The sequence below is a fragment of the Eubalaena glacialis genome, chromosome 20 (assembly GCF_028564815.1).
Source record: "Eubalaena glacialis isolate mEubGla1 chromosome 20, mEubGla1.1.hap2.+ XY, whole genome shotgun sequence".
NCBI lineage: Eukaryota > Metazoa > Chordata > Mammalia > Artiodactyla > Balaenidae > Eubalaena > Eubalaena glacialis.
This window is the reverse complement of record NC_083735.1, coordinates 26,850,711-26,864,061: the sequence shown is the minus strand read 5'-3', so window position 1 is coordinate 26,864,061 and position 13,351 is coordinate 26,850,711. Positions and strand designations below refer to the sequence as shown.

The window sequence follows — 13,351 nt, the reverse complement described above, 5'->3', positions numbered from 1 at the left end:
GCATACAGTGTTCTATGCACTTCTCAGAAATAAAGACATAGGCAAAAATGAGCATCATTCTTTCAGGGTCAAACATTGTATATTACACATAGGAGAATGGCTCAGTATCAATAGAACACCTTAAGGATCTAAGCACAGTACAGACCTGAACTTGAAATTTGAAATACCCATTGTAATATTGTGCATTAAAAATTATTAGTAGCACAATAATTCCTGCTAAAGACAACAATTCCTTAGGGGAATCCAGTGTAAAGTTAATTTTCAATGAATAATGTTGATTATCTAAAGCCAGGAGGGTATAACTCTGCATAAATGACATATGTCTTTCTTAGAATCTTCAAAGTAAACAGTATAGAAGCCCACAGGCCACGAATAAAGGTAGTCAGTTTATGTTTCAAGTACCTTTGCAATCTTGAATATTTTACAAAGAATTTCTTCGCCCTTTTTTTTTTTTTTTTTTAAAGAAATTCACATTCTTACTGATTGATTGATTGATTGATTGCTGTGTTGGGTCTTCGTTTCTGTGCGAGGGCTTTCTCTAGTTGTGGCAAGCGGGGACCACTCTTCATCGTGTTGCGCGGGCCTCTCACTATCGCGGCCTCTCTTGTTGCGGAGCACAGGCTCCAGACGCGCAGGCTCAGTAATTGTGGCTCACAGGCCCAGTTGCTCCGTGGCATGTGGGATCTTCCCATACCAGGGCTCGAACCCGTGTCCCCTGCATTGGCAGGCAGATTCTCAACCACTGCGCCACCAGGGAAGCCCCTCTTCACTCTTCTTTTGGAAATTTCTTTCCTTTGTTTCCATTTTTGTTGTTGTTGTCGTTAGGTAATATCTTAGATAATAATATCTTTACCGCGTAATTCTAATGTCAACATACATCTTTATTTCCTTCTGATTACAGAAATGAAAATGCTTTAGGAACTCAGAGGGAATACAGAATTATGAGCTATGACTGGAATGAGAAAGACCTGATTTTAGTCCCTACTCCTTGATGTACCATCTTTATTACCTTGGTCAAGTTATTCGACCTTTTAAAGCTCTATCTTGTTCATGTGTCGTGTTTGCTCCCTATGAGGTTGTTGTGATGATAAGTAAGCTTGTGTTCATACCTCTCTCAGTAAACGTGAGCTGTAGTTCCAGCTATCTGTGGCCATCACCCTTTTGTTTGTGAAGACCTGGGTTGAGATTGGTTCAGGAAAAGGGAATGACTAATGATTGGACCAGGGATGGTACCCTTTTGTTCTTTGTTTAGTTGTTTCAGACATATTTATTGTTATGAGATGGGCATTGTGGTAGGCACTATAGCAGATACAAGCAGGACAATGGAGAAAGGTGTGAGGGGCGTTGTGATAAGCGGATGGTATTAAAACCAGGGACAGAGGAATGCTTGAATTGTACTATAACTGTCTCTCCCTTCCATGGGATTTCTGATGGAGTTTTACACAAAGTTCCCAAGAGCATAATGAAACTCAACAACCTCTTTATAGTAGCTGTGCAAACCCAAATAAACCCAGTGCAATGAACTCCGGTAAAAGCTGGATTTGAACATATAATTTAGATTTGAAGCCTAAGGAGCATCTTTTACGGCCTTTCTGTTTCTCAGTTCTCAGTCTTAGGACCAGCCTGTTCAATGTGCCAAGAGAAAAGAGAGAAAGTCTGTAGGTCCTCACCCTGCTTACTCATTAACCAAGGATCAAAACAGGAATAAAAGAGGGGGAAACCTCTCAGGAGACAAGCCCTCTTTGCTCTCCACTTGCTATGGATGCAAGAATATGGGGTGCGTTGCATGAGAGCCCCCTTTTAAGCCATAGTAACCTCTCTGACTAGTAAACGTGACCTCATCAATATCCTGGGCCCAACCGATTAAATTAGTGACCCCGTTGGTGCTGGTGGAAGGGAGATTATTAAGGACTTGGGCAGGATGCAAGGTGTGAGAAGGGGCAGGAGTGACCCTCCATGATTTTTGTCCTCTCAACTCATTGGGCTTAACAGCCAAGCCTGGGGTCAGTGAGAGGTGGACTGTATCTCCAGGAGGGTATGACCTATCATGATCAGCAGAGACCTCCTTTCACCTTCCTGGGCTTCTTCCCTGATAACTACCCTTGCTCTGTGGTATCCCCCTGGAGCCAGTGACATGAGCCGTTCAGCTCTTTGTCTCTTGAAGCTTCTGCAATGAATCAGGACTGAACGTTGATCAATGTCTCCAAGAGAATTGTGAACATTAAGTCAAAAATTTGTTCCCTATTTTATTTCCCATTGCAAACCATGACCTCATCATCCAGCTTCGCTCACCAGGGGAGGTTATACAACCAGCCCCAACAGGCCATTAGGAATACTTGGAATTTTACTATCACAAACTCCTTAATTAAAAAAAAAAAAACTGATTGAGTAGGTAATTAAAGATTTTAGAGACTATCAATGTAGGTAGTGGGTGCCGTTAATAGTTTTAAGGCAAGGGCAGTATCCCAGGAGCCTTTGGAATGAGCTTCACATAGATTGCTTCTTATGTATACAGAGTAAACGTGACTGCAGACTCATCTGATGAGTCACACTCACAGAAAAATAAAGCCAGTTTACTTAATAATGTCCTTGATGAAGTAATAAAAATGACTCATTTTATAAAACCTTGACCTTGAGTACATGTCTTTTTAATATTCTATGTGACAAAATGGGGCGTATATATAAAGCATATCTGCTGCACACCAAAGCACAATGGGAATCTCAAAGAAAAGCACTGTGCGATTGTTTGAGTTGTGAGCTAAACTTTTCCCTGGAAAACCATTTTTGCTCAAAAGAGTGTCTGGCAAACTGTGGGTTGTTCAGTGATGGGTTTTTGTCAGTCATCTTCATGGAAATGTAGTGAGCCTGTCACTTTAAGAGAACCAATAGACTCTGTTGCCAATGATAAAATTTCAGCTTTCAAATGAAAATTAAAATCTTGGAAAACTAATTTCCACCACTTTGAACTTGACAACTTCCTGATTCTTGAGACTCTCCTGATGAGACTAACAAATGTTACTTTTGACATTGAATGGAAACAGAGGTGATGACGTGTAAAGGAATTTTTATTTTTATTTTTTTTAGGTAAGAAGTGGATTTATTTAGAGAGAAACACACTCCACAGATAGAGTGTGGGCCATCGCAGAAGGTGAGAAAGGCCAGGAGTTTTTAGTTTATTAGTTTGTTTTTATAATTTGAAGGAAGGAAGAAATAGTGTTATATACTAGAGAGAGAGCATTTATTTTAAATTAGTTTTTTTGGTTGAAGTGTTCCATAAGGGAAAATGGAGTTTCTAGTGGATATTTTTTAAATTATTGATCACTTGAAAATTGGGGTAAGGTAAAAGGTAATCAGAACTTTCCACGAAGGAAAAGAAGCCTTTGGTTTTTTTCACTAGGGAAACAAGAAAAAAATGTATTAAAGAACAAGAAAATTATTTTAAAAATATTATCAAGGAAATTATCATTATTTGGGTCACTCAGAATGTCAGGCTGCCTGGAATTTATTAATTTACTCAATAATTTTTTATTGAGCACTTAATATGTGCCAGGAATTATTCTGGGCCAAGAGGCTACAATAGTGAGTGAAACTGACAAAACCCCTGCCACCATAGAGCTTACGTGTTAATTCTAGTAGAGGAATGAAAATGGAAATGCCTTAGCAAAATACAAACCACTTCCAGGAAGGTTTTGTTTCTTTATTCTGTAAGAGCCCCTTGAGATGGAATTTACTTCCTGAATTTCTACTACTCTATTTGAAGCATGAGATGTGATATAAGTGGATTATATTGATAGAGTGTACTAAATGTGCTATATTGACAAGATGGTTAAAAGTACTGAAAGTTCAGGTTCAGAGTGAGTTGGCAAGTCTGAAAGCAAATCCTTTCTCTGTTCTTTTCATTTTTTACTCCATTGTTTTATTCCTGTTCCCCAGAAGAGGAGACATTTCTCCTGTCAACGTCATGTGATTTCCGGCAACAATAAGAACTGACTTGGGAATGGCAATAACAGTGGTGAGCTCACTGGGCAAGCCGTCCCGCTGTGTGGCTAAACTCCATCTGTTCACCTTCAGTACAGGGGCTGGGGCAAGTCAATATTCACTTAGTTGCAGCACCTGAAAAAGTTTTATCTTACAAGCCGCATTCAGTCATCGTGTATATAGCTCACACACCATTAATAAGACTCATTTCACCAGTGAAATAATATTATCTGCTAGTCTGAGAGAATGCAGGTCATTTAGATGAACATCTTTAGGTAGTCAAGTATAATCACAGATGTCTTCTACTTCCTGTTTTCATGGTCTAAAATCCCAACTTCAGTGTATGTCTTTAGCCTGGAGGTGATGAAGCAGAAATAAGAAAATGAAACACATCTGCTGTGACGCCCCTCTCCGTAATTTGTTTATTTTTGCAGTAACTCTAGGGATGCCATTGAAAATACATTTTGATAATCTTTTTTTTAAATTGAAGTACAGTTGGTTGGCAATGTTGTGTTAATTTCTGCTGTACAGCAAAGTGATTCAATTATACATATATATATTCTTTTTCATATTCTTTTCCATTATGGTTTATCACAGGATATTGAATATAGTTCCCTGTGCTATACAGTAGGACCTTTTTGTTTATCCATTCTATATATAATAGTTTGTATCTGCTTATCCCAAACTCCCAATCCATCTCTCCCCCACTCCCTCCTCCTTGGCAACCACAAGTCTGTTCTCTACGTCTGTGAGTCTGTTTCTGTTTTGTAGATAGGTTCATTTGTGTCATATTTGAGATTCCACATATAAGTGGTATCATATGGTATTTGTCTTTCTCTGTCTGATTTACTTCGCTTAATATGATAATCTCTAGGTCCATCCATGTTGCTGCAAATGGCATTATTTCATTCATTTTTATGACTGAGTAGTATTCCATTGTATATTTGTACCACATCTTCTTTATCCATTCATCTGTCAATTGACATTTAGGTTGCTTCCATGTCTTGGCTATCGTGAGTAGTGCTGCTGTGAACATTGGGGTGCACATATCTTTTCGAATTATGGTTTTCTCCAGATATATGCCCAGGAGTGGGAGTGCTGGATCATATGGTAGCTCTGTTTTTAGTTTTTTGAGGAACCTCCATACTGTTTTCCATAGTGGCTGCACCAACAGTGTAGGAGGGTTCCCTTGAGAAAAAATCCTTTTTGAGATAGGGAATGTGGAAGCTCATATTAAAAGAAATGTGATTTTACTTCACCTAAGATGGTGAAGCAGGACACAGTAATTATATACATAGCTTATGCAATACCATATCACTAATAAATGACAGATCCAAATTTCAAACCCAAGATTGTTTTGTTTGTTCACATTCTCTCCGCCATACTCTGTTTTCTCCCATGGGGAGAGAAAGACGTGGCTGCAATTCTTTACAGTACCTCTGAAAAAAAAAATGTCCCTATCCCCACTGATATGGAAAAATCTAGTTCTACCCTTATAGCCTTTAAAATAGGTATGAAATTCTTTACTAGTGGAGGGGAGTTTGTGTCATGCTTATAAGTCAATCTGTTTCTTCTTCAGAAGCTTTCTCGTGATATTGGAATTATAAGTAATTTGGTTTGTATATATTGGGAAGTGAAACACTTGGGAAAGCCCATACATTGGCCTTAAACATACTCCCATCTTTGGGAAGGTCTCAGTTTGCTGGTATTGCGCCCATTTGTTTGCAGAGGCTCATGCGATTCTGTAGACGCGAGTCCTTCTTCCCCACTGCGAGAGCTGGCAGAGTAAAGCTCACAGAGGACTTGTGAAGTAATGATGATGTATTTGTGTGAACAACAAGAACTCAGAAAAAAATAACGTTTGGATCTTGGAAGTGACACTCTAGTAAACCATGATCATGGTTATGGAAAACCAGCTTTAAGGGTCAAAGAAAAGAGTGTATGATGCCATTTCCTATGGCCTACTTATTATGCCCATTTCCACCCTCCCCACACAAGTCCCAGATCTAAGAAACAAAGATACCATTCATCAAGGCTGTGTTCTTTCTAATTTGATGCTTATCCAAAATTTCCTTCAGTTTTGCAATTATAGGGGATAATGTGGTTCCCCCAAATTCATATTCTGCCCCCCCCTTTTGGAAAAGCAATAACTCCAAATAAACTTCATAATAAGAGGCTTTCGCATTTTCAAAAACTGAGGGGGAGTGCCAATGACCAGGAACAGAGGGTATGGGCAATGAAGGAGAGGTGTGGTACATGCACTTTCAGAGGAGATGGGAAAAGAGCATCAAGCTGGTGAGGCCAAATTGTACACTGAAGCTGAGACACATGGTCCTAGTTCCAGAGAAGAGTCTTTCTACAGGTTTCTTTACAGAGGCCAACATCTCCGTTTTGATTTCAGGAAATCCCCAAACAGGAAATGAGATGTTGCAGGCTTTGGGCTTTGGGGACAGACTCACGAGAGAGATACATTTCAACAGCCTAAAAATTGCTCTTCTTGGCTTCTGAGGACATGCAGCCGAGCCAAGGTGAACCCCCCTTCCTCCTTCTGTGTGCAGCTGGCTCGGGTGCCCGGCGTGTCACCACCCATCACCCCAGAACCAGTGTTTCCTAAACACAACCACATTCCTCCCCTCGACACAGGACCTCTGCTCACGTTGCACCAGCCTGTAACAAACTAGAGGGTCATTCACGAAGGGCATGGAGAACAAGGAGAAAACAACCCCTAATCTTGTGTGGACTGGGAAGAATCTGTTTTGGCAGGCACAGGATGGGGACTGCTGTAGAGCTCGGGGTTGAAACAGTCTGATCTCAGCGCTGGCAGCCTCTGCGCTGACCTTGGAAAAGACCTTGTATCAACCTGATCAGAACCTCCAGACAAAACACGTGAGTTCAGCCAAACATTTGAATGTTTCCGACGTTCGCCTGTTCTCCATCACGTAGAGACAGTCTTCATTGCGCTGGACTTCGATTTGACCCTCAAAAAAGCTGTTGAGAAGGGGTCCCTCTCTACTCCCATTCTCTCCTTTTCCAACACCCCCATAAACAAATTATGGGGACATGATTGGGCAATACAGGTATATCAAGCTCTCGTCCGATCTACATATTACCTGGAACACAGTGGAGGTGGATTTGGGTTAATTTGGAGAGGACTGGAAAGTGACACCAAGACAGGGACCTTGAATGTGTCACCAGGATTTACAGATCTTTCACAATGCTGTTCTTCGCATATGTGCTTGCTGCTTCCCGGTGAAACAGAGAACTTGGTCTTGGGCAGTGCCCAGCTTCCCTCATGTCTTATGTTTACATGTGTCACATATTTCTGCAGGGCACTGCCCACTGGGATAACATTAATCTGAGGTAGTCATTAATTGTTTGATGTCTGTTATATGGGAGGATAGGATGGTTCCAGGGTAAATATAATTTGAGAATAGCCAGGGGTGAGTGACAGCATTGCTGTTTTCTCATCTCCCATGGACTTCAGACCTTCCAAGTGAGCTTGGCAATTACCTAAAAAGAAAGGAGTGACGTGGTTTTACCCAATGGGGGCTTTCATTGTCCATTTGGGTCCCTTCGTTTACTGCATCTCAAAGAAACCATGACAACCATATTTGTCTCTATTTCCTCTCCCCTCGATGCTTCTGGCTGCATCTGTTCAATACCCACCAAGGAAGTCAACATTTGGTCTCTTTTCTCATTATAAACAAAAGTACACTTATGTGAGTTCATTTTTTTAAGAAACATAAAAGAAAATAAAAATGGAAAGGTTGTGTTTGGCTTGATAAATTGTTCAATACCGTCTCTACACCTCCTCTTTCTTAATTTTCACTGACTCGTGACATGTTCGTTTATTTGATTTGTCAGAAAGTGCCTGTGCAATGTGCAGAGATGTGTCATCCCAGGAAAACGAAACAAAACCAAAACCCCTGCTTTGTAGGTAGACATCTGTGTGATGAAAAAAATGCCTCCTCTGTTTTCAGTCATGATGGTGCACGTCTAGATCTAACCGTATTCCTTTCACTTCCAAAACCTCAGATAGTGGAAGGTGGGTTTGTCTTCTAAAGCTTTCTGCAAGCTCTTAGGGTCACGTGGCTCTTTGATGAGCCCTGCACAAGAAAGCCAGTAACTAAGAGGAGGAAATATATGGCTCGACTCCAGTGGGACACCAGTGGGACCTCTTTTTTGTGGTGTAGGGTGTCCTTTTACATTTGAGTCCCACTGATGAAGTAGTCCAGGACAGAGCTATCCCAGGCTCAGGGGTCCTGGCTTGGAACTAGTGTTGCCTTTGCTATTAACTACCTTTGTGACCTTGAGCAAAGCATTTTACCTCAGTACGAATCCCAGTTCCTTCATATGTAAAATGAAGTAGAACTAGATGACGTTTAAGCCCCCAAAGAGCTTTTTTATTTTTTTTTTAAATATTTATTTGGCTGCGCCAGGTCTTAGTTGTGGCACACGGGATCTTCGTTGCTGCGTGTACGATCTTCAGTTGCGGCATGCGGGATCTAGTTCCCTGACCAGGGATCGAACTCGGGCTCCCTGCATTGGGAACGTGGAGTCTTAGCAACCAGGCCACCAGGGAAGTCCCCCTCAAAGAGCTGTAAGATGGTACTCTTCTGTTTCACGGCTAAACACTAAACACTAGCTGGTGATTTTGCGAGTTTTCCTCTCCTACCCCTGCGATACAGTTCTCGCCTCCATCCTCTTCTTATCTCACTCTATAACTTTTCTCATCTACCTTGTCCACTTCGCATTTTCAACTATCATTCGTATACTTAAGACAAAACATCTTAAAAAATGAACTTTTACTGCATTATAATCACATAAACTACAGTGTACCCATTTCAAGTTCAATAAGTTTTTTTCAAATGTATACAGCTGTGTATCCTCCACTACAGTCAAGATGTAGAACATGTATATCACCCCAGTAAGACCCCTTGTTCCCCTTTCTAGTCAGTACTTCCCCATTCCTGGCCCTAGACAATCACTGATCTGTCTTCTGACACCAAACATTTTTTCTCCTCAAAGCCACGCTTCTAATCATGATCAAAGTGTATGTTCAACTACCCACTGGGACACTTGAGTTAGATTCAACCCAGGCCCCTTGACCTTAACGAGATGGAAATCGAGATCTTTCCCCATAGATCGGTCTGTCAAATCTCCAAAACTACACAACCGAGCATCCTCTCTGTTCCTTCCTTGCCTTCTCTCTCCATGTTAACCCATCCCATTTAGCAATCTACTCTTTTAACGTATTCACATCAGTCCCTTCCTTCTGCCACCGTTTTGTGTAGGACCTCACCAACCACAATCTAGTCCCACCAAGTTCAGGAGCGCCGTGGGTCTCTTCCAAGGTCACGCCCCACATCCTTCCACCTCGCAACTCAATGACCTTTGCAGAGCCTTTCCCCAATTTATTTACATGGTGTCGACTTTGTAGTCTGCTCACTTTGGGACCTTTCTTTCAACAAAAACCTTCCTCTTGTAAATCAGACACTCCCTAGCTTAATATCCTTTAATAGCCACACATTCCCTCTGGGATAAAGACTCTTCTGAAACAGCCCTTCCCTGACTTTCTAAGCTCACCTCTTACATCTTCCCCGTTTATTAGCATGCCCCTGTGCTCTGCTGTACCAAACTAACTGTATGTTGCCTGAACACTCCATGCTTTCTTCAGACCTCTGCATCTTTGTATACACTTTTATTTCCTCTGCTCGGAATATCAGTTTTATGAATCCCTATTTATGCTTCAAGACTCAGCTCAAATGATTTCCTCAGTGAAGCCTTCCCTAGTACCCTCAAAGACTATTATTATTTTCTCTTCTTTTCCTTCATTACACGTTGTATATTTCTCCTTTGTAATCACCAAGATTATACTCCAGTGTAGAGAAGGAGGGAAAAGGACAACCCATTCCCCAAATGGTCTTGACAGTTGACAGGGTAAGCTCATGTGTACATACTTACATGTGTGCACAGCCCCATACCCACAGGGAACGAGGAAGAACACATTGAAGGGTTTTTGACTTTTGGGTCTACCTTCTAGCTCATTTAAGAGTTTCAATGAGGAGGTAGGCTTTGGGAGTCTCTGCTGCCACAGTTCATTAACTTCTCCTTCTCTGGTCTGTCTCAGCTGGTCTGAGACTTAGCACGTTTACCTTCTGTTGCCCACTCAGGGTCTGCTTCTCTCTGCAGGTGAGTCTCCTTGCACTGCTAAGCCCTCTGCTGGATGCCACCCCAGGTGGAGGGAAGGAGGCTTCCCCGATATTCTGGACAATGTAGCATCTGCAATCCCATAGGCATGTCCTGTAGATTGTCCTGCTAAAATACCATCTGTCTCCTGTTCCCTCCTCTCATCCTTGTCTGGTGTGCACCTGAGATCAGGAGGAGAAAAGGGAGATGGGAAAAACCGATCCTGCAATGTCTCTAAAAGGACTTACTATATAGCCACTTTAATGATCTGTTTACATGTTTGTCTCCTGCAGACTAAGTATCTTGAAGGTCAGATGGTGTTTTTTGTTTCTGTTTTTGTATATATCCCTAGTGCCCAGCAAAATCGATGAGTGAATGAATCTCATTTATGAATTTGAATCCTACCTATACACACTTATATTATCCAAGTTAATGATTTATAAGTAGCATGTTCTACCTTAATTGAAAACTTGTTCATGAGTGAGTTAAATAAAATATGGACATCTACAAATACGTTTGAATTTAAAACATTTTCTGTTTAAAATTCGCCATAAACCTAGGCAGTATTTTCATGTGCTGGTACTTCTAATTCAAGACATTATCCTTTAAAATAGAAATTAAAGCCAAGCCTAGGTAATTAATTTGGATAATTAATCTGCCAAGTCTTACTGCCGGTGGTAAACATGTAGATATAATATATAGAAATAAGCCATACTTGGAGGATCAAGCGTATATTAAAAGAGAAGACAATAACCAATCAGAGAAAATGCAACCAAATAGCATACACATTTTTCTTTACCACGTTTAAAAGAGGAAGCTGAGTGCCAGTTCAGAGTGCTGATTGCAGAGATCAAGGTGGGGCTCCTTGTTTTCCTCAGGGGGTGGAAAAGCCTGGATGGGTTCTCTTGTTTCTGTACAGTTGGTGACAGGCCCAGGAGAAGGAACGCCTGGAAATCAGCTGGCTTTTGATACATGTTTGTTGAAGAATAGGTTGTATTGCTAAGTGTCAGAAAGTTGGGTAAAGCATTCAAGAAGTCCTTTGGAAATATATATGCGCCTGAAATGCCAACGATGTACTATGGTTTCAGATTTTATGGAGAGATCATACTCCCCTACCAGGGGCTAAAATCTCTTGGAAGTTTTCTCTGACTAAGCTCCCTCAAGATGACCTTTGCTTGCTTCGAGTAACTGTAACATTCATATGGGCTGTCTATATTCTCTGTGTTTATATAATGTATGTCTATATGTTGCCTTAGGATATTCCCAAGTTGTAGCTCATCTAATAGATTATCTTGTCCTAGGGGTTCATTCATGTCTTTGCATTCGCTATAGCTCGATATAAATCTACTATGTTCCAAACATTTTTACCTGTGGCTGTCATGTGATTCGAGTCCCAAAACAACTTTGTAAAGTGAAAGTAGTATTACTCTGATTTTTGCAGATGGGAAAACAGATTCAGTGTGTCAAGTAACTTATCCAAATTTACAGCAAGTAAATAGCTGAGTCCAGGTATAGATCCAAGTTCATGACCATTCTGCAATATACTTTTTAAAGAAACAGAATTGTTCCAAAGCATGTACTTAGAGATCCCTTAGCTGACAAAATAAAACGGACAAGCGGCACTTTTTTGGTCATGGAATTGGTATATTCTTCATGTCATCTGAATGGTATGTCTGTTCCATGTTGGTCATTTGTGCAGTGTATAATCCAAGGCTCTGCTTTTAATTGGTGATTAAGAGAGATGGGTTTGTTGGTTTGACACTGTGAACCAAACTCTCAGATGGCAGAACATGATGGGCCTCTATTGATCTAGAAGTTTATCCAAAACAATAAGGTGAGTACTCCAGAGAGGAAATTTAGCTCACTATTAGGCATTTTGAGTGCCTCTCACAGTTTTCTCTTTTTCTTTCCCTCGCACTGAGTGGTAGGCTATTATTTAAAAATGTATTAAATACCAAGTTCTGTAATTGCCTGATTACTATCATCTTTCCTCTTTTCACTCCCCACTGTTCCCCCTGCCATCAGGATGACACTTCCTTCAGGCACTCACATATTTCATCCCTCAAAAATGGAGTACAAAAACACATTAAAATATACCACACATGGTGATTGTCAGAAGAAAATCACCCAGAACCTTGATCTCAGACTTATCTTTCAAATGATATAAATCCAATTTATCTCACTCTCAAGCTTCTTTGAATTTTAGTGTCTCAATCACCCTATGGTAACATTGCTCTCCAGAGTAATTTAATAAAAAGATGAAATTACTCCACATACATTTTTAACTGCACCTCTTTCGATAAAATAGGTTGATGTCAGAAGACTCTTCTTTCCTGAATCAATGGCAAATATGTTTTTAATACAAACTATATTAGTCCAGAAGAAATCTGTTGGTGCAACGGAATACTCAAGAAAAAGATACTCTTTTGGCTAAATTATGAGTCCCAATTGCATTAGACAATTTCACATTTCACATTAAATCTTTATTTCGATGCTTCTTATTTTTCAGCTCTGTTTATTCCTGGGGCCCATATAGGGTGTCAAAGATATAAAAATATCATAAAACCAGGCCATAAATGAAATTAATTTTAGGTGCAAAGTAACTTGCCTATGTATGGAAGTAAATTCTACTGATCACTTTTACTGAGCAAGGGATTTGCATATTGTCTCCGGGATAATTTGGTAACTGCTATCTTGGGTTGTTTTCTGTCCTTTTGATGTGTGTCTGTAGTCTCTAAAACATCTTAGATTTTAGCTGGAACATCCACTCTGGGGGCTCTGAAGCAGAGCTCATCTGCTTTTCTGCATCACAACCTTCATCTGTGTTTTTGTTTTGCCTCTGCCAGTGAAGGAAAAAGGTCAGGGCATTAACCTCTCCCTCCATTAGAAGGATGCATTTCTGCTTTCATCCGATTAGCTGCTGTAATTTGAAGCTTTCGGTGCCTGCAGATAAGGTGGGAGGCTGGCAGCAGTAAGGGCCATGGGAGGCTTTCAGAAGGCACACTGAGAGCTGTTATCATGAGTTTCACTCAAAAGATCAAATGTCAGGCCTGCTCACCCCAGCCTGATCCTCAAATTCTTGCATATTCATTAACTGTCACTACGTAGTTACTTGGGGAGGTTGTAGCCAGGCTTCAGACAGAGTTTCTGTAAGTCTCAAGGCACATGGAACCAAAGCAGCCAG

The 13,351-nt window shown here is 40.7% G+C and overlaps 1 protein-coding gene across 8 annotated transcripts in view; it reads left to right on the top strand.

Moving 5' to 3' along the window:
• Positions 1-13,351, top strand: part of FUT10 (fucosyltransferase 10) — a 122,093-nt gene that overhangs the window by 77,161 nt on the left and 31,581 nt on the right. The window contains exon 5 of one of the 8 annotated variants that reach the window (XM_061177381.1): positions 6,380-6,493. The exons of the other annotated variants lie outside the window; for them this stretch is intronic. Within the exon in view, the coding sequence (XP_061033364.1) occupies positions 6,380-6,401 (22 nt within the window). The 3' untranslated portion in view covers positions 6,402-6,493. Of the gene's footprint in view, positions 1-6,379; positions 6,494-13,351 lie in introns of those variants that run through there. 8 annotated transcript variants of the gene reach the window in all.